At 40.2% G+C, this 25889-nt stretch overlaps 1 protein-coding gene across 3 annotated transcripts in view; it reads left to right on the forward strand.

The window, feature by feature from the left end:
* Positions 1 to 7084: 7084 nt before the first annotated feature.
* Positions 7085 to 25889, forward strand: part of TLK1 (tousled like kinase 1) — a 181767-nt gene continuing 162962 nt past the window's right edge. For 2 of the 3 annotated variants that reach the window (XM_061435499.1, XM_061435500.1), the window contains exon 1: positions 7577 to 7903. In XM_061435499.1, coding sequence (XP_061291483.1) covers positions 7765 to 7903 — 139 coding nt within the window. In that variant the 5' untranslated portion in view covers positions 7577 to 7764. Of the gene's footprint in view, positions 7904 to 25889 lie in introns of all 3 variants that reach the window. The other variant, XM_061435498.1, reaches the window with a different exon arrangement.

Consider the following 25889-nt stretch of genomic DNA (forward strand, 5'->3'; position numbering starts at 1 on the left):
CAACGCAGGGATCAAACCCAGGTCTCCTGCACTGCAGGCTGATTCTTTACCACCTGAGCCACCAGAGAAGCCCAAGCCTATGGTAAGTTGAAAGATGCAATTCTAGGAGGGGTTGGAAAAATGTGTCGAGGCCTCTAAACAGGGAAAAAGGGGCAAATAAGCAAAGATTTAACTAGGTGCTCAATCCTAAATTGAAGACACAATAAAAAATAGAATAGAGTCTTAAGTTGGTGTATGGAATAGATCCCGACTCTGATGGATAAGTTTTGAATCTTGAAAAGGAAATAATTTAGATCACTTTGATGCACTACAAGGCCCAGCTAAAATTGCTCCTCATTTAGACACCTCAAATGTGATCTCTCCTGCCTCCAAATTCTCCCATTTTTCTAGAAAATGCATCATTTTCTGCTTTGGATAGTAATTTGCCAGACTACTCTTTGATCATTACCTCCACGTTACATGTGTGACTCACCTCTGTGCTTTCACAGCACCTGGCAAATTGCTTTATCCTAGATAGGTGTTCAACAAATAATTCCTGAAACCAATGCTTATCAGTTGGTAACTGTTTTCAGAACCAATGGATATACAGATTATAAACCATTCCCAAATAACTTTATTAAGTGCTCAAAGTGAGCAACAGTTAAGTAGATAAATATTTACCTGAGGACTTTTTCACAGTGGCAGTTTTGGAAATTTCATTGTGTATTTATTGATTTTAAGATACTGTTTTCTTCATCTCCCCTCACATTAGCAATGTTACATTAAAAAAAATACTCCCTTTTATTTTCTCATTAAACAACAAATCCCATTAGAATGTGTTCGTGTGTATGTGTGTGTGTGTAAATACTTAGAATCACAAATGCTAGGTTATTTTTGCTAAAATTTTTTTCTAATTTTTTATCATAAGTGTGCAGTGTAATTTTCACAAACGAGACACTTGCTTCTAACCAGTGCCTGGATTAAGGAACAGAATATTACTTTCATCTCAGAAACCCCTCTTCTTGCTTCATGATGGCTTTTTTTCATGGTGACTTTTTGACTTTGGGAGGGAAGGGGGAGAAATTTTCATCAATATTTGATGTTTTTGTATTGTTTCAAAGTTTCTAAAATGTATGAGGTTATATACATCTCACATTATTTTTGTCATGTATCTAAGGAAGATTTGTATTTTTTATTTGTTAGGAAAGCATTAAGTGATTTTTGCTTGGATTAAGTGATTTTGAAAGTCTTGAAACCATACAGTTGGAAAGATATTGTCAAAAATCAAGGATATTTGATGTTTATGAAAAGGAACATCAATTTCTTTGCCTACAAAATAATTTGCAGGACTTCTCTGGTGGTCCAGTGATTTAGATTCCCTGCTTCCAATGCAGGGGATGCAAGTTCGATCCCTGGTGGGGGAACTAGGATCCCATATGCCGTGTGGTGCAACCAAAAAACAAATTCCTACTGCAGAAACCAAGTCCAGGGTAAATAAGGTTTTGGAAGTCTTTGTTCTTCCCTCTATAGCGATGAATTTATATTTCAGTTCAATTAGTAAGACTTAGGATCTAAGTGAAGTGGAACACTAGATTACAATTGATTTGACATGTTTTCTCAATCATTTCTCAGTGGACTGCTTTATTAAGAGGTACACTGTTGATTTAAAATCTGCTATGAGCACTGTTTGCTTGTTGTACTTTGTTTTTGTAAACATTTCATAATACTCATGCCCTTGGAAGATTGCCTCTAGTGCACTTTGGGGGAGGTAATATTGTTTGAAGCTGATTGTAATTTTTTAACCTCAGGCTAAATGAATCAGTTTTGAGAATCTAGTAATTCCAGTTTCGGTGATGTATGGATCAAGACGAGCCTCCCCCAATGAATTGACAAACCTGAAGGAAACCACTTTCACAGCTAAAGAGATCAGAGGAAGAGTAACCTAGCCTATTACCCACAAAACCCTGAAGCTATCACTACAGGGATTTGGAAATCATCATCTTCAAGCAGCCGCTCTGTGAATTGTGCAGGACAGGTAGAACAAACTCAGTGAAAATAGAATTCCTCATAATCCAATGCAATGGAGTCATTTGTCTAAGCCTCTACCAGAAAGGATACTACTAAGGTGGCAAGTCACGAAGGTAGGGCAGGTATCTTGAGAACTCTTGTCTGTGTGCATATGTTCAGACAAAGAAGGAAATCAAATCTCGCGGTGAGTCCAGGCAAGAGGAGACAGGCTGGGTGTTTCAGTTCATTCTAATGAAAAGGCCCAGCACGCTCCATTTCCTAAACATTTGTAATGGAATATTTCATACATATGAAAGCAGATTCTGATATATATAAATAGCTTAAAGAAAAAGAGTAAGAAAATCATACGTCTACACTCCCACCCAACTTAACAGCAGTGCGTTTACTGATGCTTTTGAAGTCCCTGTGAGTCCTCCACAGTCACATCCTGCCTTTTCCTGGATGGAACTAGCGACTCTGATTTTGGCTTCTCATTCCTTTTTCTTTTTTCTTTCTAGTTTTGCCACACATACTTATATATTCCTGAACACTATGTTATTTAGGTTTGAATGTTTTATAAATGAATCAAACTGACTTCATCTTTCTTTAATTTGGTCATGTAAATCAGCATCATGCCTGTGAGAATTTTAATTGTATGTATAGTATCCTATTGTGTGAATATACACAACTCTATTTATTAATCTATTTTCTTGTTAGCAAACATTTGGGTGGTTTCCAGTGTTTGGCTGCTGTTAACAGTAGTGTTATGGACATGCTTGTTCTTTCTCCTGGTGCACATAAACAAGAACTACTTCAAGATACAGTTTTTGGAATGCAATTGCTGGGTCATAGCATCTTCAATTTTACTAGGTAATACTTCATCAACTTTTTTTGGCTTAGTTAAAAAGGGCTAGGGTTGCCAGCTGTAGCAAATGAAAATACAGGATTCTCAGTTACATTTGCGGAGAAGGCAATGGCACCCCACTCCAGTACTCTTGCCTGGAAAATCCCATGGACGGAGGAGCCCGGTAGGCTGCAGTCCATGGGGTCGCTCAGAGTTGGACAGGACTGAGCGACTTCACTTTCACTTTTCACTTTCATGCATTGGAGAAGGAAATGGCAACCCACTCCAGTATTCTTGCCTGGAGAATCCCAGGGACAGGGGAGCCTGGTGGGCTGCCGTCTATGGGGTTGCACAGAGTCGGACACGACTGAAGCGACTTAGCAGCAGTTACAGTTGAATTTTATACAGACAACGAAAACCTTTTTAGTGTAAGTATGGCCCATGCAAAATTTGTATTTCATCCGGCAACCCTAACAAGGTCAGTGAACTTTACCAAATCACAGTCATTGGCCAATGAAGTGTAAGTGTGAGGGGGTGGGGGAATATTTGGCCTTTTCTTCCTCACCTAGCGTGGCCAACACAGTTGTTTACCAGCAGATTAGCCCAGGGGGCTCAGGTGCTTGCTAATCAGCTATGTGGGTAATTGATCAGCTCAACAAATACGTATCAGCACCAGCTGTATGCCAAGCAGGTGCTAGATGTTGGGAGTATAACTGTAAACATGACAGACAAGGTCCTTGCCCTCACTAGGATTTTAGCCAGGGTGGGGAAATGGAAGATAATAAGGCAATGATCTATGTACTGTGGGAGCAGTGGTGTGTTGGCAAAGAAGCCTTGATATGCAGATTTTGCTGACTTTGGAGTTGTAAATACTCTTACCATGGCCAGTTTCAAGCTACCAGTGTGGGGGGCATTGAACTCTGAGTTGAGGGAGAGACTTGTACAATCTGCTCTCTGGGCTGTATGAACTGGCTCCAGCAGGCCACTGTCTGGAACAGTACTTAGAAAGGACCTTTCATCCAATTTCTGGGCTCTTTTCTGATTGGTTTGGGGGAACGGGATTTAGAGATTAATTATCTCCTCAAATTTAGAGGGAATCAAATGCTAAGAGGTATTAGCATTTATTATATATATATATAATATTGGATGCTTTGCAAAAATTTTTTTTACTGTTATATAAATAGAAGAGTCTCATAAACGTAGTTGTAAATTATGACTAGCCTATAGATCAGGGCTAAGATCTCCCTTTTTGTATATGATCTTATATCAGAAGACCCTTGAAGACTTCTGAACTGCTCCATTCCTCATCATCCATTCCGCAAACATTGACAGAGCCCTTGGTTCTGTGTCAGGCATTGTATAATGGGCTTTAGTCTCTGTCTTCATGGCGCTCTCAATTCACAGAAAGAACACTCTGCCTGATTCTTTGTAGGCAGTCTTACTGCATTCTCCTTTTACTTGCTTAGTTCATTCCTGTGCTTCCATCTTGCTGTAACCCCCTTCCAATGATCTTTCCTTGCTTTTCTTGATATTTCTCTTCTCCCAGAGTGGCCGAACCTAGACTCTCCTGACTTTCCTATATCTTGTTCTATTGGGCAAGCTATCACTCTAACCATTCCATCTATCTCTATCAAACATTATTCAAATGCCCGTGTCCTTGCCGGTGTACAAGGTATGCGGGAGCCTCTACTCACTATTTAAAAGTTTTTACAATAATTCAATAAAATTATGTTTTTGCACAACTTGTGTCCATATCCTTTTTATGCTTAAATTACTTAATACGAGATTCATTGTATAACATTTGGAAGAGCAGAAAGGAATAATTATGCAATCTTACAACCCAAGGCTAGCTATACACTTTTGGGGGTGCATCCTTGCAGTCCTTTGCTTTTCATACTTACAAACGGATTGGGATCATACCCGTGCTTTCACTTACAATATACAAGGGAATTTTTTATCATCTTTTTAAGTATTTTTCAAAGACATGATTTTAAGTGATAGCATAACATTCTATTTTCAGGCTAAGCCACGGTTTATTTAAGTAGTTCCTTGTTGCTGGCAGTAGCCTCTCTGCAAGTCAGTCATGTTGACTATCTTTATCATAAGCTGCAAGAAAGTAGGAATCAGTCATTTAATTGTCTTTCCAAGGCAGCACTCATAACAAAAACAAATCGAAAGAAATTGTATTATGTATTTGGATTTGTTGTGATCCTCTAGTTACCATTTAAAATACAAGGAGTCAGTCTGCATAAAATGTAACTGGTGTTGGTGTACAGGTATCCTGAGGCTCTTGGGAGGATTGGGAGGCAGATAACCTATCAAATCTCTGGTTGGGTTTTGTTTACTACTCTCCAGAGGAGCTGAGCTCTGGGTAAAATCTTGAAACTGGTAGGAGCTTTAGAGATCACCGAGTGACTCTAACCTCTTTTTCACAGATGAGGAAATTAAATCAAGAAGGATTGCTACCTGCTGAGACTAATATCCAGGTCTCTTGACTTCTTTTCTGTCCTTTTCACCACAATCAGCTGACTAAGCTTTCTCTTTTAAAATACTGAGAGCATACAGCTACCTATTACCTATCTTACAGGAACTCTTGTTTTGCCTTAGGGTGTATGCACTTTGGTATAAAAATCTAATGTAAGGTTCTAGATATGTATCCAAGAGAAAGGAAAGCATATGTCTACACAAAGACTTGTACACAAATGTTCATACTAGCATTATTCACATTAGTAAAACAGTGGAAACAATCCAAATTCCATCAACAGGTGAATGAATAAACAAAGTGTGGTATATTCACACAATGGAATACTCAGAAAGAAAAAGAAATGAACTATTGATAAATCCAACAATGTAGATCAATCTCAAAATAATTACATTGAGTAAAAGAAGTCAGACAAAAGAGTTCAAATTGTACAATTCCTTTTATCTAAAGTTCTGGGAAATGTAAACTAAGTGACAGAAAGCAGTTCTGTGGTTACCTGGGGATGGGGGTGTAGGGAAAGAGGAATCAGAAAGGGGTAGAGGAAATCTTGGAGGGAGATGGATATATTCACTATCTTGATTGTAGAAATGGTTTCAGGGTTGTATACACATGAAAACATCAAATTGCACACTTTAAATATGTGCAGTTTATTGCATGTTAATTATACCTCACTGAAGTTGTTTAATTTGAGATTACCCCAAGTATGAAAAGCCGAACATAACTAAAAACTCACTGAAGAATCTGAAGCACAAGAAAACTAAAATTACTTCTGGAGATAACTGACAACCAAGGTTCTATTTTAATATGATAGTTTATCTGAACAAAACATTACTATGAGAAGCGCAGAGTCATAAAAATAAAAAATAGAAGTGACATTTTTGTTCCCCTGGCAATGCCATTTCCTCATGCCTGTACAGTTACTCTATATCATAATCTTTTTAGTGTTCTATTAAATTTTTTTTTTTTTTTTTTTAGTACATAAAAATTCTAGTCACTTTATTTGGAACAAAAAAGAGAGCAATAACTTCGTTGTATTTTTCCTGAACTATTAGAAGGCTCTTTTATGTACAAGATGCCCAATCCCTGATGTGTCTGTCCCTGTGTGGGTGTGTAGAAAGTTACATTGTAACCATAAATTTTAACAGATGCTGTAGTTCGCTTCAATATTTTGTAGTCACGACTCAGCAGTGGCAGTCACTGGAACTTTCTAGAAACCATACCCTCTTCATACCCTAAAAATGTGAACTCGGTGATCAAATTTTTCTATTCAGACTTTCCACCTACTGTTTTAAAACAAAGAACTGCCAGACCACACATACAGTGCATACACCAGTAAAGACTGTCTTTCTTGTTGGAAAACATTTGTAAAGTTTTATTTCCACCCAACTTATTTTGTTAGCTCTTTTATTCGATAACCACTCCCGAACGGGGAGGCGCACACCGGTTTGTTTTTTTTTTTTTTTACACAGTAGAGAGAGGGGAAAAAAAAGCAACTCTCAACTTTGCAGTTCCATTTTGAGAAATGATCACATCGAACTCCTGAGAAACGACAGCCCAGAGAGAGCAGAAGCATTTCTCCCCAGGCTGGGTGTGGGTCGGGAGGCAGGCGCGCTTCCGCGGGAGAAAGGGGGAGTCAGGTGGCAGCGGAGCGGGAGCGGGAGCCGGTGCAGCGCGGCGGGGGCGCGTGCGGGGCGCGCCTCCCTCCGGCCGGCTCCGGGAGGCCGCCCCCGGCGCACGCCAGTCCGCCGGCCCCGGGCTCCCGTGCCGAGCAGCGATCCCCGGGTGCGCCGGGAGCGCCCAGCGCCCGCGTCTCCTCCCTCGCGCGCTCGTTCCCTCCCCAGTCCCCCCCGCCCCCAACCCCTGGCAGGTCCCTCCCCCAAGCCTGGTCCCGCGGCCGCCGCCGCCGCCGCCGCTACCGGAGGCGCAGGAGCCTCGCGATAGTGTTTGCACAGGCGGCGCGTGACGCCGCCGCCGCCCGTAACTGATGCAGAGGTTACCCCGCCGCCTCAGCCGCCACCCACCGCCCGCCGCCGCCGCCACCCGGGCGACGCCGGGGGCCGACGCACTGCAGAGGTGCCGGCAGGTTCCGCCCGCGGAAGTCTTCTCGGCTGGCGCAGCCCGCGCTCCGCCCGCGCTCCGACCCCGGCCCCAGCGGGCGCCCCCTCGACGCCTCCGCCGCGGCGCTCCTTCCCTCCGCCTCTTCCCCGGCGCGCCCGCCGGCTCCCTTACTTCTCCCGCTTTTCCTCCTCCCCGTCCCCTCTCCTCCCCTCACCTCTACCCTCCCCACCTCCCCCCTTCTTGGTTTCCTCCCCCATCCCCTTGACTCTCCCCTCCCTGCCCTCGCTCTCCTGCTCGCCCTCAGCGCGGCCCCCGCCATGACGGAGGCGGGTGCCGGTGCCGTTGCCGCCGCTGCCGTCGCAGGGGGGGAGTCGGGTTCCCAGAAAGTAGCTTGATGAGTGTCCAAAGTAGCAGTGGAAGTTTGGAGGGGCCGCCATCTTGGTCCCAGCTCTCCACGTCTCCAACCCCGGGCTCGGCGGCGGCGGCCAGGTCCCTGCTGAATCACACGCCGCCATCCGGGAGGCCCAGGGAAGGTAAGTGCCGTCGCGCCCGCGCCCGCTCGCTGGCCTCCCTTCCCCGCGCCGCGGCCCGCGCGCCCCCGGGTCTCCTTCCCGCGACCCCGGGGTGGGGGAGGGGGACGAGGTGGACGCGAGGCCGCCCGGCCCAGGGGAGGTAGTGCTCCGGTTGTGGGTGGTGGTTCGCGGGTGGCGAAGACGGACGAAGGGGTGCGCGCTGGAGGGGACGGGGCGAGGCGCGGCGCGGCGCACAGACTCGCTTGGGGTTCCTAAGAGGCAGTCCTGGCTAGGGTGGGAAGCCTGACCCCGGACGCGAGCCCCTTTCTGCTCCATTTGCTAGTACTCTCAGTACTCTTAACCTCCCGGCCTCCGGTCTCTGGTGGGTTTTCCCTCTCGGTGAAGCATTCATCCTCGAGCCCCCTCCCCTTCCCTCGCGCACTCCTCCCCTAGAGGCGGTCCCCGCTCTGCGAGCTTTGCTGCCCGGGACCTGAAGGATGCCCCTCACTGGCAAGATCTCTGCCTTTTGGGGAGAGCCGCTGAAATGATCAAAGCCGACTTTGATCCCTGGCCTGCCCCGCCACCCCCACCCGGAGCAGTTTAAACTAGAGACCGATTCGTGGGCAGGCTTTTAAAACCACCCAGATGGTTGCAACTTTGCTTCGCCATCACCTCCTGCATATTTGTGTGTTACCTCTCTGTTACAAGTAGGCTACTATTCTTCTCCGACAGGGTCGTGGGTTTTGTGGGAAATCGCTGCGTAAAGGTTACTGCAAACATTCACCAGATCGGTTACAATTGTTTTCTAAGTTTTCTGGCTTCCTGCATGCAAGTGTGCTGCCACCAGATGTAGCAGTTACACAGCTAGTAAGACACCGGAGTGCTTTTGACTAAAATTTTAACTTGCTGTATTTAACTTTAAGTATACGACGTAAAATTAAATTTAGGAGAACACATATTTATGGGGGAAGAATAAATGTGTGTAGAATCGCGTTTAACGTTCTTTTGTCTGGAAAACGTTCAGCGGTATTCATGAGCAATTGGTAAATGGGTTGTTCACGGCCAGTTGTGTCACACAGGAAGATTGTAGCCACATTTTCGAAAAAACGTCGGGAAGTCCAGTAGTCTAGTGAATCCTTTAAAGATACCAAGAGCTTTGATTTATGTAGGAGTCGGTGGGATTAATTTATTTTGAAAATATCTATCAGTATTTATGACTCAGAGTCTTGACATTTGTTAGTCAAGTGGTTTGTGCCCTGAATCCAGTGGTTCAGGCATAGCGTTCTTTGTCATTTTGTTCCTGTGAGCATGTGTGAAAGTGACAATAGGCTCAAAGATTGGCATGAATTTGCTCTGGAAAATTCACGGGAAGATTTGATTTATGGCATCCATTAAGCGTTCTGAATACTTTGACAGACATTTCCTCTTTCCATCTCACCCCCAACCCTGAGTTCTGATTATTAGAAGATAAAAGTTTATTTATTGACTAACTCGAATTTAGTACACCTGGTGATTTTTCTTTCTTCACTTGAAAATTTGTAAATGAGTGTCTTAAAATCTATTTTGAGAACGGCAGTTGGTGCTTTTAGCATGCTTTTACTTTTGTCTATACTTTCATTAAGATGCTAAATGGCAGTGTTAGGAATGATAGTATAATGAGTGATAGTATAATGAGTGATATTCAGTGATGTCTTGGGAAGGACTTTTTTTAAGGCTATACCTTTTTTTAAATTATTCATTTCTTAAATATTTATTGAGACATTTTGTGTGAGCCAAGCACTGTACTTGTTAATGAGGACTTAGTGTTGAATTGTTCATCTGTTAACATCTGTAATCAGTGTTAGTAATTTTGGGTCTGTAGAATCTAGATTTTGTGAACTTCAGAGGTTACTTCAACTCATTAAAAAACTTGTGTACTATTCTGCACTTTTCCTGATGTTTTAAAATTTTGAAAGATTGGAATAATTTAGCTTGAACTTCCAAATAAGGCGAATTTTTTCCAGCAGTTTGGATTTTTATGTAACCTAGTCTCAATTTATGAAATAACAAGACATGCTGTTGTGTAAGTTATACTTCACACCCAAATACCTGTATGGTGACAGTGGTATATTGCTTTTTTTTGACCAACCAGGAAATAAATTAAAACTTTTAATGCTCTGTAGGGTTATGTATTCATCTTGAAGCTATTGTTTCAGATTTCACTAATGCGAACACTAATTGCATATATGAAGCCTTAGGAATCAAGGTGTTACCATTGTCTATTGAGTGGGATCCCAGTTTTTATTTTAACAAGTGCTTGGCATCTTTTCCAGGTAACATATTAGTCTGTTGTATAAATTGATGTAAATTAACAGCTTTTTAAAAAAAAATTATTTTTGGCTATGTGGGGTCTTTATTGCTGTGCGGGCTTTTTTCTGGTTTCCATGAGCTGGTGCTACTCTTGGTTGGGGTCCACAGGCTTCTCATTGCTGTGGCTTCTCGTTACAGAGCATGGGGTCAGTGCTTGGGTTTAGCTGCTTTGCAGGATGTGGGATCTTCCTGGACCAGGGATTGAACCATGTCCCCTGCATTGGCAGGAGGATACTGAGCCACCAGGGAAATCCAAATTTGATAGCTTTAATTGCTGGTGACTGATAGCTAGTGAAAAGCATTACTATTAATGGAACTTTAGTGTACGTATCAAGGAGAGAACAAACTTTGTTTCTTGAAAAATTGAGCCAACTTAATGTAATAGAGAATATAAAATTTTAAACTTAAAAGAGATACACATGTATATGTACATATATAAAGTTATATATGTGATGAACTCCTTTTAAGCAAACTTAATTTTGAAAATGGGCTATTTTTAAAGATAAACCATAAGTATCTTATCCATAAGTCTAAATCATAAGATTTAGGAATTTATTGGAATTCAGGAATTTGTATGGTAGAGTGTAGACTATTAATTGGAGAAGGAAATGGCAAGCCACTCCAGTATTCTTGCCTGGAGATTTCTATGGACCAAAGAGCCTGGTGGGCTACAGTCCCTGGGGTCGTGAAGAGTCGGACACGACTGAGTGACTAACACACACGGACTATTAATAATTTCTTTCCTTGGAGTTCCAAAGCTTTTCCTTTATCAGTCTTAAAATTCTCTGAGAGGTGCTCAGCAGTGTAGCTCTAGGTTTCACAGTAGATCTTTTAAACCTGTGGCTAAATTCTCTATCCCACTTTATCTTCTAATAATTCTGTGAATAAGGATGTGAGAAGTTAAGAAATTTTCAGATAAGGTCAGTTTTGTTTGCTGAGGCCTAGGAATGTGTTGGCTAGATGAATAGATTTTTTTTTTTTTTCATATCAGTACATAAGTACTTTTGAATGGGTTACTGCTGTGAGTCAAATAAATGGTTATACAAAAGACTTGTCTTTTTTATTCCATTTTTCCAGATATAAATAATTTGCTTTTTACTTTTATATAAATAGCAAAAATAGTTTGGCCAAAAAGATAATATCATAGTCATAAACTTGCTCTGTTTCTGTATTTACAGATTGCATCTTTAGACGGAAGAGTTAAAAGTATTTGATTCCAGATGATTGCATAATACCTGTAGGAAGATGTTAAAAGTTATGTATCAGATGGCACTTTAATTTTTTGAAGTCACCTGCTGCAGCAAGACCGAGTTGTATGTTTAAGGATTCTAGCTCGTGAATGCATAGATATGTGGTAGGCGCCTCCCTTACAGAGGCATTTTTATGTATTAGAGGAGAAAGGGAAATTCAAGATAGAAGCCTGGGAATCTGCCCCTGAGAAATAGGTTATGTTTTAGCCTTTTTGGTCTCAGGACCCCCTTTACTCCTTAATTATTCAGGTCTCTAAAGAGATTTTGTTTATGTGGGTTATGTCTTGGTATTTACTGTATTTGTAATGAAATAACTTCAGAAACATTTATCTAAAAACAATTTGATTACATGTTAACGAATTTTAAAATGATAAATAAATATGCTAAAACAAAAACTTCAGTGAGACTAGTGGGATTGTTTTATATTTTTACAGACCACTTTAATTTCTGGCATACTAGAAGGTAGCTGGATTTTCTTCTTTCCATCTGTTGAGATGTATTTTGAGGCATGTGTTGAGAACCCAATTTCACATAGATATGTACTTAGAACTATTTTACTAGCCTTTTGGGAAGTTATTCTTTGATATTACACCAAAATTCAACAGTTGGCTGTTGTTTTAAAGGTTACTTGCAATGTGGAAGTACATTTTATCCCAGAAGTGTCTTCAGGACACACAAGAAATCTGTGGACCATACATTTAGATTCAACAAGAGACTAGTTGAAGGGTGGGGAAGAGTATAGCTGTTTTCAGATATTTCAAAAACAAATAGAAGAGAATGTATTTATTATGCTGTTACAGAAGATAAACTAACAGGTGAAAGTTGCGAAGGCATAGAATGAATTCTGTATTTTTTTTTTTTTTGACAAGAATGTAAGAACCGTGTAACAACTAGATTTGACCAGCAATGGAAAGACCAGTCTCTTGAAATATTTAACTATGAGAATTTAAAGCAAACTACACTGCTGGTGCAAAAGACATAAGAGACATGGGTTCGATCCCTGAAGATCCCCTGGAGAAGGAAATGGCAACCTACTCCAGTATTCTTGCCTGGAGAATCCCATGGACAGAGGATCCTGGCGAGCTACATACAGTGTATAGGGTTACAAAGAGCTGGGCATGACTGAGCACGTGCATGTACATGGACTTTTGGGGTGGGGTGGAGATAAATTCAATAAATTCTTATTTTGTGTGGTATTGGATTAAGTGACTTAAGGTCCCATCCAATTAAAAAATGCAAACATTCTGTGATTCTTTGAAAATTTGTAAATGTAGTTAAACTACTTATATATCCATGAATGTTTTTGAAAATCCTCAAATTTCAGTAGTATGAAACTGCTGTTGACTTTATTGCTGTTTTGAGTTTTTATTGTGCTTCTGCAGTTTTTCCTGTATTTTCTGGAATCAACACTGTCAGTCTTCCTGAAATCTTGATAAATTCCCTGCAAAGCTTTGAAGACATTTTAGGGAATCAGATGCTGCTTATGATATAGTTTAGTAGAGTTGCACTTCTGGGGGCTGATTTTCAGTTTTAAAAGAGAAACTATCAGCATTCTGTATAGTCTTTTATTTTTAATTGTTTATGTGATTTCAGAGGTAATGTGCTTAATCTAATGGTTTAAAAGCTAGAGAGTCTGAAAAAAGGATAGCTAAAGGAAAAGTAAGTGTTTAAATTGATCTGTCTTGAATAAAAAAGTGCATATTATAACCAGAACATAAAAAGAATTTTAATTCTCATCTTATTCAGAGAAGTATGTATGTAATAGTTATGATTATCTATAACAATTCATATTTTAATTTACTATGGAACATAGTCTCTTCTGTGAAATGTATTGAAAGGTTAGATTTTAGGTACTTGGAAGTTTAAGGATAAACTCCTTTAACTTTTCTGAGGTCAGTTTTAGTGAAGTAAGTGACACAGAGCTTGAGAGTTCATGTATTTGTTTCATTTAGATTTAAAGCTCATTTTCTATAGAAGAACTATAGGAATAAGTAATTTAGTTTTGTAAACTCCTTCGTTCTCTTTAATAATTTCCACATATCTTAGAATAATTTAGAGGAATGGTGTTATGAAGTGGGAGAAGCAGTATGCTGCAAAAGAGAAAGTGCATTGATAATTGGAAAACAAGTGTCCCTACTTTGCCCTTAACTAGATGGGTGATGTTTGGGCAAGTTGCTTATCTGCTTCAGTTTCATAACATGAGAATTATAGAGCTGAAAGGGACCCTGGAAGCTATTGAATTCAAACTTCTTATTTTACCGATGAGGAAACTTTGCCCAGACTTTCACTCTAGGAGAGTGACCAAGATGCGGTTTTCTGATTTTCAACTTACTGCTTTCCCATTATACTTTGTGGCTCCTCTAAATCTGTAAAGTGGCGGGGTTGAATTCAAATCCTTCAGAGGTCTTTAACAGCTGAAAAATATTCTTTGACATCAGTTTCATTATAATTTACTGGAGGAAAGTTTGTAGCTTTTATTTATTGGTAAAATAAATGTTTTTTTGAGGAAGCAGTGTGACTCTTTCAAGGTTATGTTATAATTTGTTAAGATAGTCATCTTCATTATTACCAAAAGATTTTTAAGTTTGTTTATGAGCATAGTTAAGTAGTAGTGTACTAGGTGATCTTGTCTTTTTATTGATCTGCATTCTAAAACGCTATTACGAATATGTTAAAAGCTGTGTAAATTATGTAAATAGCAATGTGGTGTCCTGAAGTGGAGGAAACTAGGTGATTGTTTCTCAGAAATTCTTTCTAGGGTGTCTCCCCTGCTCCCCCTGGTTAGATGCCTCTGTTCCTTAGTGTTCTGTTTGTGCATGTGTGCTAAGTCGCTTCAGTCTTGTATGACTCTCTGCAAGCCTGTGTCCCCTAGCTGACAAGACTTCTCTGTCCATGGGATTCTCCAGGCAGGAATATTGGAGCGGGTTACTGTTCCCGCCAAGGGATCCTGCCCACCTAGGGATCGAACCTGTGTCTCTCATGTCTTCTGTGTTGGCATGCGGGTTCTTTACCGCTAGCGCCACCTGGGAAGCATAGTGTTCCGTAGTGTCCTGCAGACAATTCTTGTCTGTTTCATAGCACCTCTGTTGTCATACCTTTTATTATAGACTTTTTTTTTTTTTGGCCTACTCTACAGAAAGGTCTTGAATTCAGAGACTTTATTTTGTTCATTTCCATATTCTCATTGCATAGTAGGATGTCCTCTATAGAGTTGGCATCTAACAGAATGTTTTGTCAAAGGACTGTTAGTTTTTTTTTTTTTAAACTGAATGATTTTATACTTAATATATACATATTTCAGACCCAGGAAGACGCTCATTTTAGTATTTTATAGGCAAGTTGTATTTTCAGTTCAGTTCAGTCACTCAGTCGTGTCCGACTCTTTGCGACCCCATGAATCGCAGCACACCAGGCCTCCCTGTCCATCACCAACTCCCGGAGTTCACTCAGACTCACGTCCATGTAGTCAGTGATGCCATCCAGCCATCATCCTCTGCGTCCCCTTCTCCTCTTGCCCCCAATCCCTCCCAGCGTCAGAGTCTTTTCCAGTGAGTCAACTCTTCGCATGAGGTGGCCAAAGTTATATTTTAGAGAGTCATAATAGTAACAGTAATAGCTGAAGTTTAGTGTTTGTACATGTTAATTCATTTAATTCTCATTAACTCTTTGAGGTATATACAGTTATTCTCATTTTGCCTATGAGGAGCCAAAGCCCAGAGAAGTAAAGAAACTTGCCCAGTATGACACACAGTAGTAAATGTTAGAGCTGAGATTTTAATCGTCTGCATTTTAACCACTCGGATATATTGCCCAAGATAAAGAAATTTCATTTTGAGTAATTTCTTAGTTTTTCCTTAACAAATTTTAATTTGCTAATCAGTCATTTTGGCTCATTCAGTTTACTGATAAACTTTTTTTTCTTTTTTTGGCATGAATTTTGTATGTGTATGGAGATAGGATTAAAAAAACGAAAAATTCAAAATCAGTTTGTGCAAATCTTAAATTTTATGAAAAATGTTAGAAGTATACTAATGAAAAATCTTATTTTCATGTTTAATAATTAAATTAGAATGCTGTTTATCTTCATATTTTGGCCTCATAAACTCACTACAGTTGTAACAAATAAACATTAGAATTTGAATGGAGAATTTTCGAAGTCCACTTATTGTGAAGGATTTTAACCTGGTGCATGAGGCGCTCAACAAAATTGAGATGCTTTAGTGGCAGATGATTTAGTGTTCATTATGGAAGGGAAAGGAGGCTTGACTCTCAACCTGGTTCATCTTACAAGAAGTGTTTTTTTAAAACACTTAAAGCTTTAATTACTTTATTTCATACAAAACAGATCTCTTCATAACATGTATTACTTAGTGTATCTAACGAGCGACAGAATTTGAATGGTTTGATAGGAATTTAAAGCATAATGTAGAAAGATGCAGAGCTGAAACAAGTGTGGGTTGTGAAACAAATCTTCTCAATGTGGCTTCATTATTAGATTTGAAATTTGTGAATTTCAAGACTACAGGTTATATACCTCTAAGTTAAAAGGCTTGTATTCTACAAGATGCAGTATAAAGCCAAATATGAGCAGTTTTGGGGGATGACATGGGGCTTCCCAGATGGCTCAGACAGTAAAGAGTCTGCCTGCAGTGTAGGAGACGTGGGTTCGATCCCTAGGTTAGAAAGATCCCTCGAGGAGGGCACAGCAACTCACCTCAGTATTCTTGCCTGGAGAATCCCATGGACAGAGGAGCCCAGGGGGCTACAGTCCATTGGGTCCCAAAGGATTGGACACAGCTGAGCACACACACACACACACACACACGCATTAAGTGTTTGTTGTGCTCATAAGTTTGTATCTTTCCTGGGAAACTAGTTTAGTTGGTGAAATGACATTCTTCTAGGTTTAAATTAAGCTTTAACCTGGTACTTGCTGTTATTGTTAAATGGCATACATTGTGTTAGCTCTGCCCTCGCCACTATGTATGTGCTTCCTGTCTGATGGTAAATACAGCTATGGTGCCTCTGGAGAATGTCAGGGGATTTGTATGAAGCCAATCAGAGTCATCCTGTCTTTCATAAGACCTGAGGCATGTTTCTTGTTTTTTGTTTTTTTTTTTTGACAAATAGAGTATTTCTGCCTTTTTAAAAAAAAAAACATAGTTTTTCCTATTTCTGTGCACAGATTTTAAAAAAAATCAGTGAATTACTTTGTATATATATTATTTTATATCATATATATATATGAAAGTGAAAGTGTTACTCAGTCGTGTCTGACTCTTTGTGATCACATGGCTCCTCTTGTCTGTGAAATTCTCCAGGCAAGAATACTGGACTGTGTAGCCATTCCCTTCTCCAGGGGATCTTCCCGATCTAGGGACCAAACCCAGGTCTCCTGCATTGCATACAGATTCTTTACCATCTGAGCCACCAGGGAAGCCCATGTATATGTATGTATGTATGTATATAAACTCATTTATTTAAAAGATACATATACTTAATGGTAGGACTTGTTTTAGGAACTTTGTAAATTGTAACTCATTTACTTCTAATGATCATGCAGTAGGTATTATTGAGTCCCTGTTTTACAGATGAGGAAATGGAAGCACAGAGGTTAACTAGTTTAACCAGGGACACATGAGAATCTGTAGTAGAGTCAAGATTCAGACTAGGCTCTTTAACAGTTTATGCTATTCTGTCAGCATTATTCCATTGAATTTTATCCACAAAGATACCGAATAGGTGTACTCAGTGTATTTTATTTAACCATTCTTCTTTTGGTAGTGTGTTAATCATGATTTTTTTGCTTACCTGTGATAAAAACTTATCACAAGCTTTGGTAAGGTAAATAATTTACTGGTTCACATAATTGAGAATAGTAAATATGGAGAAGGATGGAATAGCTTTGGAAGTAGCTTAGATCCAAAGTCTCAAATGATGTCACTGAGCCTCTTTGACTCCATATCTGGGTTTTTCTAGCCTCTTGCTTCTGGAGCCTCAGTCACATACTTTTTGGCTTAGCAACTATACTTGAAAGACTAACTTTTTCCTGATGTCCACATGCCATCTGGGTTGACGCCGATGTATTGTGTTCGTCAATTCCTTAACCAGTCATTGGTAGCTGGGAGATGAAGTACAGCAAAGTGGCCACCATGGCTGTAGATAGGATGAGTTGGGGAATCCACAGAAAGCCATGATTAACAGATCCCTGAAGATCACAGATTAGGTGAGTGATAGTTTTCCTGAATAGTGGATCATGGTGAACAAAAACATCTTAACTACTGTATTAGTTGTTTAGGTTATTTCTTTTCTTTTTCTTTAACTTTTCTTTTTGGCTATGCTGCTACTGCTAAGTCTCTTCAGTCGTGTCTGACTCTGTGCGACCCCATAGATGGCAGCCCATCAGGCCCCGCTGTCCCTGGGATTCTCCAGGCAAGAACACTGGAGTGGGTTGCCATTTCCTCCTCCAGTGCATGAAAGTGAAAAGTGAAAGTGAAGTCGCTCAGTCGTGTCTGACTCTTAGCAACCCCATGGACTGCAGCCCACCAGGCTCCTCCATCCATGGGATTTTCCAGGCAAGAGTACTGGAGTGGGGTGCCATTGCCTTCTCCCTTTTGGCTATAATAGATATTAATATAGTGAATATCTCTGAGTAAAAGTTTCCCCCAACCCCTAACATGATTCTCAGTCATGGAATATCAGGGCAAAAAGTGTAAAACAGTTAAGGGCTTTTGATAACTATTACCAAATTATTATTTAAAGAATTGTATTCAGCTCTTATAGTACTGACATATGAGTTAGGCATGTCTTTTTGAACCAGGGAAGGTTCAACTCATCCTGGGGATTGCTAGGCTTAAATATTGTTAACACAATGCCTTTCAGTTAACAAAAGTTTCCCTGATGGCTCAGAGAGTAAAGAGTCTGCCTCCAATGCAGGAGACCCAGGTTTGATTGCTGGGTCAGGAAGATCCCCTGGAGAAGGAAATGGCAACCCACTCCAGTATTCTTGTCTGGAGAATCCCATGGACAGAGGAGCCTGGTGAGCCACAGTCCATGGGGTCGCAAAGAGTCAGACACAACTGAGCGACTGACTAACACATGCTTTTTAGTTAACAAAAGGATTGAGATCCTCACACTGAACATATGTCTAATCCAGTTTATCAAATGCTTTATTATTTTTCATTCTCATTATTTAAAAATCTTTAAAATTGAAAGATGGTTGCTCCTTGAAAGGAAAGCTATGACCACCCTAGACAGCATATTAAAGAGCAGAGACATCACTTTGCCAGTAAAGGTCCATATAGTCAAGGCTATGGTTTTTCCAGTAGTCATGTCCAGATGTGAGAATTGGACCATAAAGAAGGCTGAGCACTGAAGAACTGATGCTTTAGAATTGTGATGTTGGAGAAAACTCTTGAGAGTCCCTTGGACTGCAAGGAGATCAAACCAGTCAATCCTAAAGGAAATCAACCCTGAATATTCATTGGAAGGACTGATGGTGAATCTCCAATACTTTGGCCACCTGATATGAAGAGCTGATTCATTGGAAAAGACCCTGATGCTGGGAAAGATTGAAGGCAAAAGGAGAAGGAGATGGTAGAGGATGAGATGGTAAAATAGCATCACTGACTCAATGGACATAAATTTGAACAAGGTCCAGTAGACAGTGAAGGACAGGGGAGCCTGGCATGCTGCAGTCCATGAGGTTGCTGAGGCTTTCAGGATCCTGGTTCCTCCATCTAGGATCCACGCCATGCCCCGTGCAGTGGAAGTGAGTCCTAAACACTGGACTGCCAGGGAATTCCTAGATTTTCTTGATTGTAGGGTGGAATAAGAAATAGTAACTGTTTCATAAGGTTGTGAGAATTAAATGTGAAATTTGTGGCATGGAAGGAAAGTTATGACCAACCTAGATAGCATATTCAAAAGCAGAGACATTACTTTGCCAACAAAGGTCCATCTAGTCAAGGCTATGGTTTTTCCAGTGGTCATATATGGATGTGAAAGTTGAACTGTGAAGAAAGCTGAGTGCCAAAGAATTGATGCTTTTGAAGTGTGGTGTTGGAGAAGACTTGAGAGTCCCTTGGACTGCAAGGAGATCCAACCAGTCCATTCTAAGGGAGATCAGTCCTGGGTGTTCTTTGGAAGGACTGATGCTAAAGCTGAAACTCAATACTTTGGCCACCTCGTGCGAAGAGTTGACTCATTGGAAAAGACTCTGATGCTGGGAGGGTTGGGGGCAGGAGGAGAAGGGGACGACAGAGGATGAGATGGCTGGATGGCATCACCGACTCGATGGACGTGACTCTGAGCGAACTCCAGGAGTTGGTGATTGACAGGGAGGCCTGGTGTGCTGTGATTCATGGGGTCGCAAAGAGTCGGACACAACTGAGCGACTGAACTGAACTGAACAAGTCAGTATATGTTAACTGCTGCTGCTGCTAAGTTGCTTCAGTCGTGTCCGACTCTGTGCGATCCCATAGATGGCAGCCCACCAGGCTCCTCCATCCCTGGGACTCTCCAGGCAAGAACACTGGAGTGGGTTGCCATTTCCTTCTCAAGTGCATGAAAGTGAAAAGTGAAAGTGAAGCTGCTCAGTTGTGTCTGACTCTACGTGACCCCATGGACTGTAGCCTACCAGGCTCCTCCGTCCTTGGGATTTTCCAGGCAAGAGTACTGGAGTGGGGTGCCATTGCCTTCTCCAATATGTTAACTATTACTATTATATTTAGATAGAAGGATACTTTAGAATTAAAAATTTTTCTCCTTTTTAAAATGTCAAGAATAGGGAACAGGACCTATCTACATTGAGATCTTTTGGCCAGAGCACACTTGACATAGATTGTCTCCGTGGCTTGTTGAAGAATTTTAGCAGGGTTGTGTATGACAGAGGCAGATTTTAAGTGATAATTATAGTTGTTAATCTCATTTCTTTTCACTATATAATATTATGGCATTTATTTTACATAAAATTTTTCTTCCTTTGATTTCTTTATTTTACATTTTAAAGATTTGTTTTACTGTACAAAAGCACATGGTTTTTTAAAATATCATTTAATGTGTATTGTCATTATTGTTTTCCCTATTGAATAACTAGGATTTTAAAGTTTGTTATTTAGTTTCTCAGAAATTAATCAGTTGTCAGAGTTCTAGAATTTTATAGAAACCTATTGGCATAGTTTGTTTAATCATTCTGCATGTATTTTTGGACCTAGAGCCTAGCACTGGGAAAAACAAAGATATGTAAAATAATAGTCCTTGCCTCCTAGGAGCGTGGCCAAAGTCTAGTGAGGAAGACTGTAATTCATAACATGTAATTTATACTTAAAACAAAAACCACTTTGTGGATCAGATGAAACAGTTCATGAGTTGCCAATTTTTAACTTCTGATATAAATAGAACTCTTGTATAATGGGGCTTCCCTGGTAGCTCAGATGGTTAAGAATCTGCCTGCAATGTGGGAGACCCAGGTTCGATCCCTGGGTCGGGAAGATCTCCTGGAGAAGGCAATGGCACCCCAGTACTTGCCTCCTAGGAGTTTGGCCAAAGTCTAGTGAGGAAGACTGTAATTCATAACATGTAATTTATACTTAAAAAAAATACTTTGTGGATCAGATAAAACAGTCTGTAAGTTGCCAATTTTCAACTTCTGATGTAAATAGAACTATTATATAACATGGTTGTAACATATCCTATATCACGGTGTTATATCCATTGGTCATTTGATTTCTAGGAACAAACTTTAGCAATACAGATTTATTATTAGAAGGATATAGGGCTGAGTATCTCTTAGAACCTAGTTAGACTTCAGGGGACTGAACTGGAAATTCAGGGACCATGGTCGCACTGTTCTCCTGTGGATCATAGAGCAACCCTTTCTAGGACTGTAAAGGAAGGTTTCTTGAAAAGGAAAAGTGAGAAGGAAGGTAATTGTATTTCTATCAGTAGGTGTGAACAGAGTATTCCCTAGAGAAGGGAATTAGCTAGGTTTCCTCCACTTTAACTATTTTCAAATGGTATCATCTTGTTTCAGTTGATAAGTCTTGATTGCTTGTGAGATTGAACTTAATATTTATATCAAAAGCTCAGTCTTCAAAAAATTATTACCGTCTAAGGTTCAAGCACTCTAATTTTACTATGATTCAATTGATTTTATTTTTTAATGTTATGTGGTGCTTTAGTTTTCATTATTGAAGAATAATATTAATGCAGAAAACACACACAGACAAATTGATGCTCAGCGAGCTACTGTAAACCATGGTGTGTGTAACTACCACTCACTCAGTCAAGAAGAAGAACACTAGCAGCATTTGAGAGCTCTCTTCTGCTCTCATCAGTCCTTTACTACCTTCTGCCTCCCTCCAGAGCTGTCGCTGTGCTGTGCTGTGCTGTGCTTAGTCATTTAGTCATGTCTGACTCTTTGCGACCCCATGGGCTGTAGCCCACCAAGCACTATTCTGACTTAATATGCTTGTTTTTGAACTTAATATAAATGGACTCATGCAATATGTATTTTGTTTGTAGCTGCTTTTGCTTCGCGTGTTTTTGAGTTTTATCCATGTTAATTCCTTAACCGTAGTTCACTTTCATTGCTCTGTAATATTACTTGTATTCATTTACCACATTTTGCTTATACAGTCTGTTGATAGATGTGGATCGTTTCTACTTCTTGATTATCACTAATAATGCTGTGTGAACATATTTGTACCTGTCTGTTCATATAGTATTAATTTCTATTGAGTTTAGACCTTATAGCAGATTTGCTGGATTATAGGCCTAATATAGTATTAATAGATACTGCCAGTTTCCCAAAGTGGTTATAACAATTCACATTCCCATGAACAGTGTATGAGAGTTCCCATTGCTCTGTATCCTCACTGACAATTGGATTGTTATTTATTTCTGGTGTTCTGATGTGAGGTGGTATTTTTGGTTTTCATTTTCCCGGTGAGTTAAAAGGTTTACCATTTTTTCATAAGTTTATTGACTTTTGGATATCTCTTGTGAAGTGCTTATTCACATCTTTTGATCAGTTTTCCTTTGTGTTCTCTTCACAAAAACTAAAATTAATTGAAGGAATTCTTTTTGTATTTTGGATAGGTACTCTTTTTTTTTATTACCTCCCCCAGAGGTTTCTTTGGCCTCCTGCCCCCCTTTATTGTGTTTAAGAAGTATCTCAAATTCATACAAAATGTTTTCCCTTTCTTATCTTAATATGGACATTTACAAGTGTAAATTTCCCTGCAAGCACGCAGTTGATTGATCCCGTTAAGTTTTGATATGTTGTGTTTTTGATTTTACTCATCTCAAGTGTTTTCTGATTTTCCTTTTGATTTGTTCTTTTGGTCTATTATTGATTTAGGAGTATGTTAATTTCCTATATTTGTGAATTTCCTAAATTTCCTTCTGTAACTGATTTCTAATTTCGTTTCATTTTGGTCAGAGGACATATGTGTGTGCTTGCAGTCCTTTTAAATTTGCTGATGCTTGTTTTGTGGCCTAGCATATGGTCTGTCTTAGAGAGTGTTTCATGTGTACTTTAGAAGAACGTGTATTCTACTGTTGAATGGAATATTCTCTAGATGTCTGTTAGGTATAGTTGGTATATTGTGTTTATGTTTCTTTGTTATGTTCTGCTTAGTTCTGTTTGTTATTAAAGGTGAAGCGTTGAAATATTCCAACTAGTGTTGAATAGTGTTTTTCTCCCTTTGTTTCTGTCAGTTTTGTTTCATGTATTTTGAAGCCCTGTTATAAGGTACATATGTATGTTTACAATTCTTTTAAAATGTCTGTGGACATGCCATTTATTTATTGATTGATTGATTTTTACAAAAGTCTGTTGATTTGTTTTGGTTGCACTGGGTCTGCGTTGCTGTGCATGGGCTCTCCAGCTGCAGAGACCGGGCCCACTCTCCAGTTGCAGTGTGCGAGCTGCTTCTGCAGTGGCCTCCTGTGTTGCAGAGCACAGGCTCCGGGTGTGTGCCCCTCAGTAGTCGTGGCATATCAGCCTCAGTAGTTGGGGCTCTTGGGTTCCTGAGCACAGGCTCAGCGACTGGTGCATGGGCTGGCTTAGCTGCCCTGTGGCATGTGGAATTGTCCTGGACCAGGGGTCGAACCCATGTCCCCTGCATTGCAAGGTGGATTCTTAACCACTGAACCACCAGGGAAACCTCTGTGTCTATAATTTTTTTATCTTACTGATGAACTGACCCTTTTATTGTTATAAGACATCCCTCTTCATTTCTAAAACCATTTTAGAAGTTGTCTGATATTAGTGTATCTGCTTCAGTTTTTCTGTGGTAGTTCTTTGCACAGTGTCTTTTTCTATCCACTTATTTTTATCCTATTTGTGTTTTTGGATCTAAAGTGTGTCTTCTGTAGACAGCATTTAATTTGATCTTGTTCTTTTTTGATTGACTCCTACAGTCCCTGCCTCTTGATTATATTGCTTAATGCATTCACAGTAAATGTTTTTTGGGTATGGTTGGATTTATGTCTGCCATTTTGCATTTTGTTTTCTCTCTGTCTCATGTCTCTGTCCTTCTGTACCTGCATTTCTATTTTCTTTCCATTATTTCCTAGGGTAATGTTTTAATTCCTTTCATGATTTTTATCTTCTTTTGTTATTCTCTTAAGGTTTACATTATAGTCTTATCAGAATGGACTTCAGATTTACATTAACTTAATTCCAACATTATATAGAAACTTTGCTCCTATATAGCTCTACTCCATTCTTCTCTGTTTTGGTTATACATGTTGCTGGGTGCAGTTCAGTTCGGTTGCTTAGTTGTGTCTGAATCTTTGTAAGCCCGTGGACTGTACCACGCCAGGCCTCCCTGTCCAGCACCAACTCCGGGAATTTACTCAAACTCATGCCCACTGAGTTGGTGATGCCATCAACCATCTCATCCTCTGTCGTCCCCTTCTCCTCCTGCCTTCAATCATTCCCAGCATCAGGGTCTTTTCCAATGAATCAGCTCTTTGCATCAGGCAACCAAAGTATTGGAGTTTCAACTTCAGCATCAGTCCTTCCAATGAATATTCAGGACTGATTTCCTTTAGGATGGACTGGTTGGATCTCCTTGCAGTCCAAGGGACTCTCAAGAGTCTTCTCCAACACCACAGTTCAAAAGCATTAATTCTTCGGTGCTCAGCTTTCTTTACAGTCCAACTCTCACAGTCATACACGACTACTTGAAAAACCGTAGCCTTGACTAGACGGACCTACCTTTGTTGGCAAAGAAATGTCTCTGATTTTTATTTTATTTTTATGTATTTATTTATTTTTTAATAAATTTATTTATTTTAATTGGAGGTTAATTACTTTACAATATTGTATTGGTTTTGCCATATATCAACATGAATCCGCCACGGGTGTACACGTGTTCCCCATCCGGAACCCGCCTCCCTCCTCCCTTCCCCTTTCCTCCCTGTACCATCCCTCTTGGTCATCCCAGTGCACCAGCCCCGAGCATCCTGTATCATGCATTGAACCTGGACTGGCAATTCATTTCATATATGATATTATACATGTTTCAATGTCATTCTCCCAAATCATCCCACCCTCTCCCTCTCTCACAGAGTCCAAAAGACTGTTCTATACATCTGTGTCTCTTTTGCTGTCTCACAGGGTTACCGTTACCATCTTTATAAATTCCATATATATGCGTTAGTATACTGTATTGGTGTTTTTCTTTCTGGCTTACTTCACTCTGTATAATAGGCTCAAGTTTCATCCACCTCATTAGAACTGATTCAGATGCATTCTTTTTAATGGCTGAGTAACACTCCATTGTGTGTATGTACCACAGCTTTCTTACCCATTCATCTGCTGATGGACATCTAGGTTGCTTCCATGTCCTAGCTATTATAAACAGTGCTGTGATGAACATTGGGGTACATGTGTCTCTTTCAATTCTGGTTTCCTTGGTGTGTATGCCCAGCATGGGATTGCTGGGTCATAAGGCAGTTCTATTTCCAGTTTTTTAAGGAATCGCCACACTGTTCTCCATAGTGGCTGTACTAGTTTGCATTCCCACCAACAGTGTAAGAGGGTTCCCTTTTCTCCACACCCTCTCCAGCATTTATTGCTTGTAGACTTTTGGATCGCAGCCATTCTGACTGGCGTGAAATGGTACCTCTCTGATTTTTAATACGCTGTCTAGGTTCGTCTGAACTTCTCTTCCAAGAATCAAGTGTCTTTTAATTTCATAGCTGCAGTCACCATCTGCAGTGATTTTTGGAACCCCCCAAAATAAAGTCTGCCACTGTTGCCCGATCTATCTGTGATGAAGTGATGGGACCAGATGCCATGATCTTTGTTTTCTGAATGTTGAGTTTTAACCCAGCTTTTTCACTCTCCTCTTTCACTTTCATCAAGAGGCTCTTTATTTCTTCTTCACTTTCTG

Source organism: Bos javanicus, chromosome 2 (genome assembly GCF_032452875.1).
Source record: "Bos javanicus breed banteng chromosome 2, ARS-OSU_banteng_1.0, whole genome shotgun sequence".
Classification (NCBI taxonomy): Eukaryota; Metazoa; Chordata; class Mammalia; order Artiodactyla; family Bovidae; genus Bos; species Bos javanicus.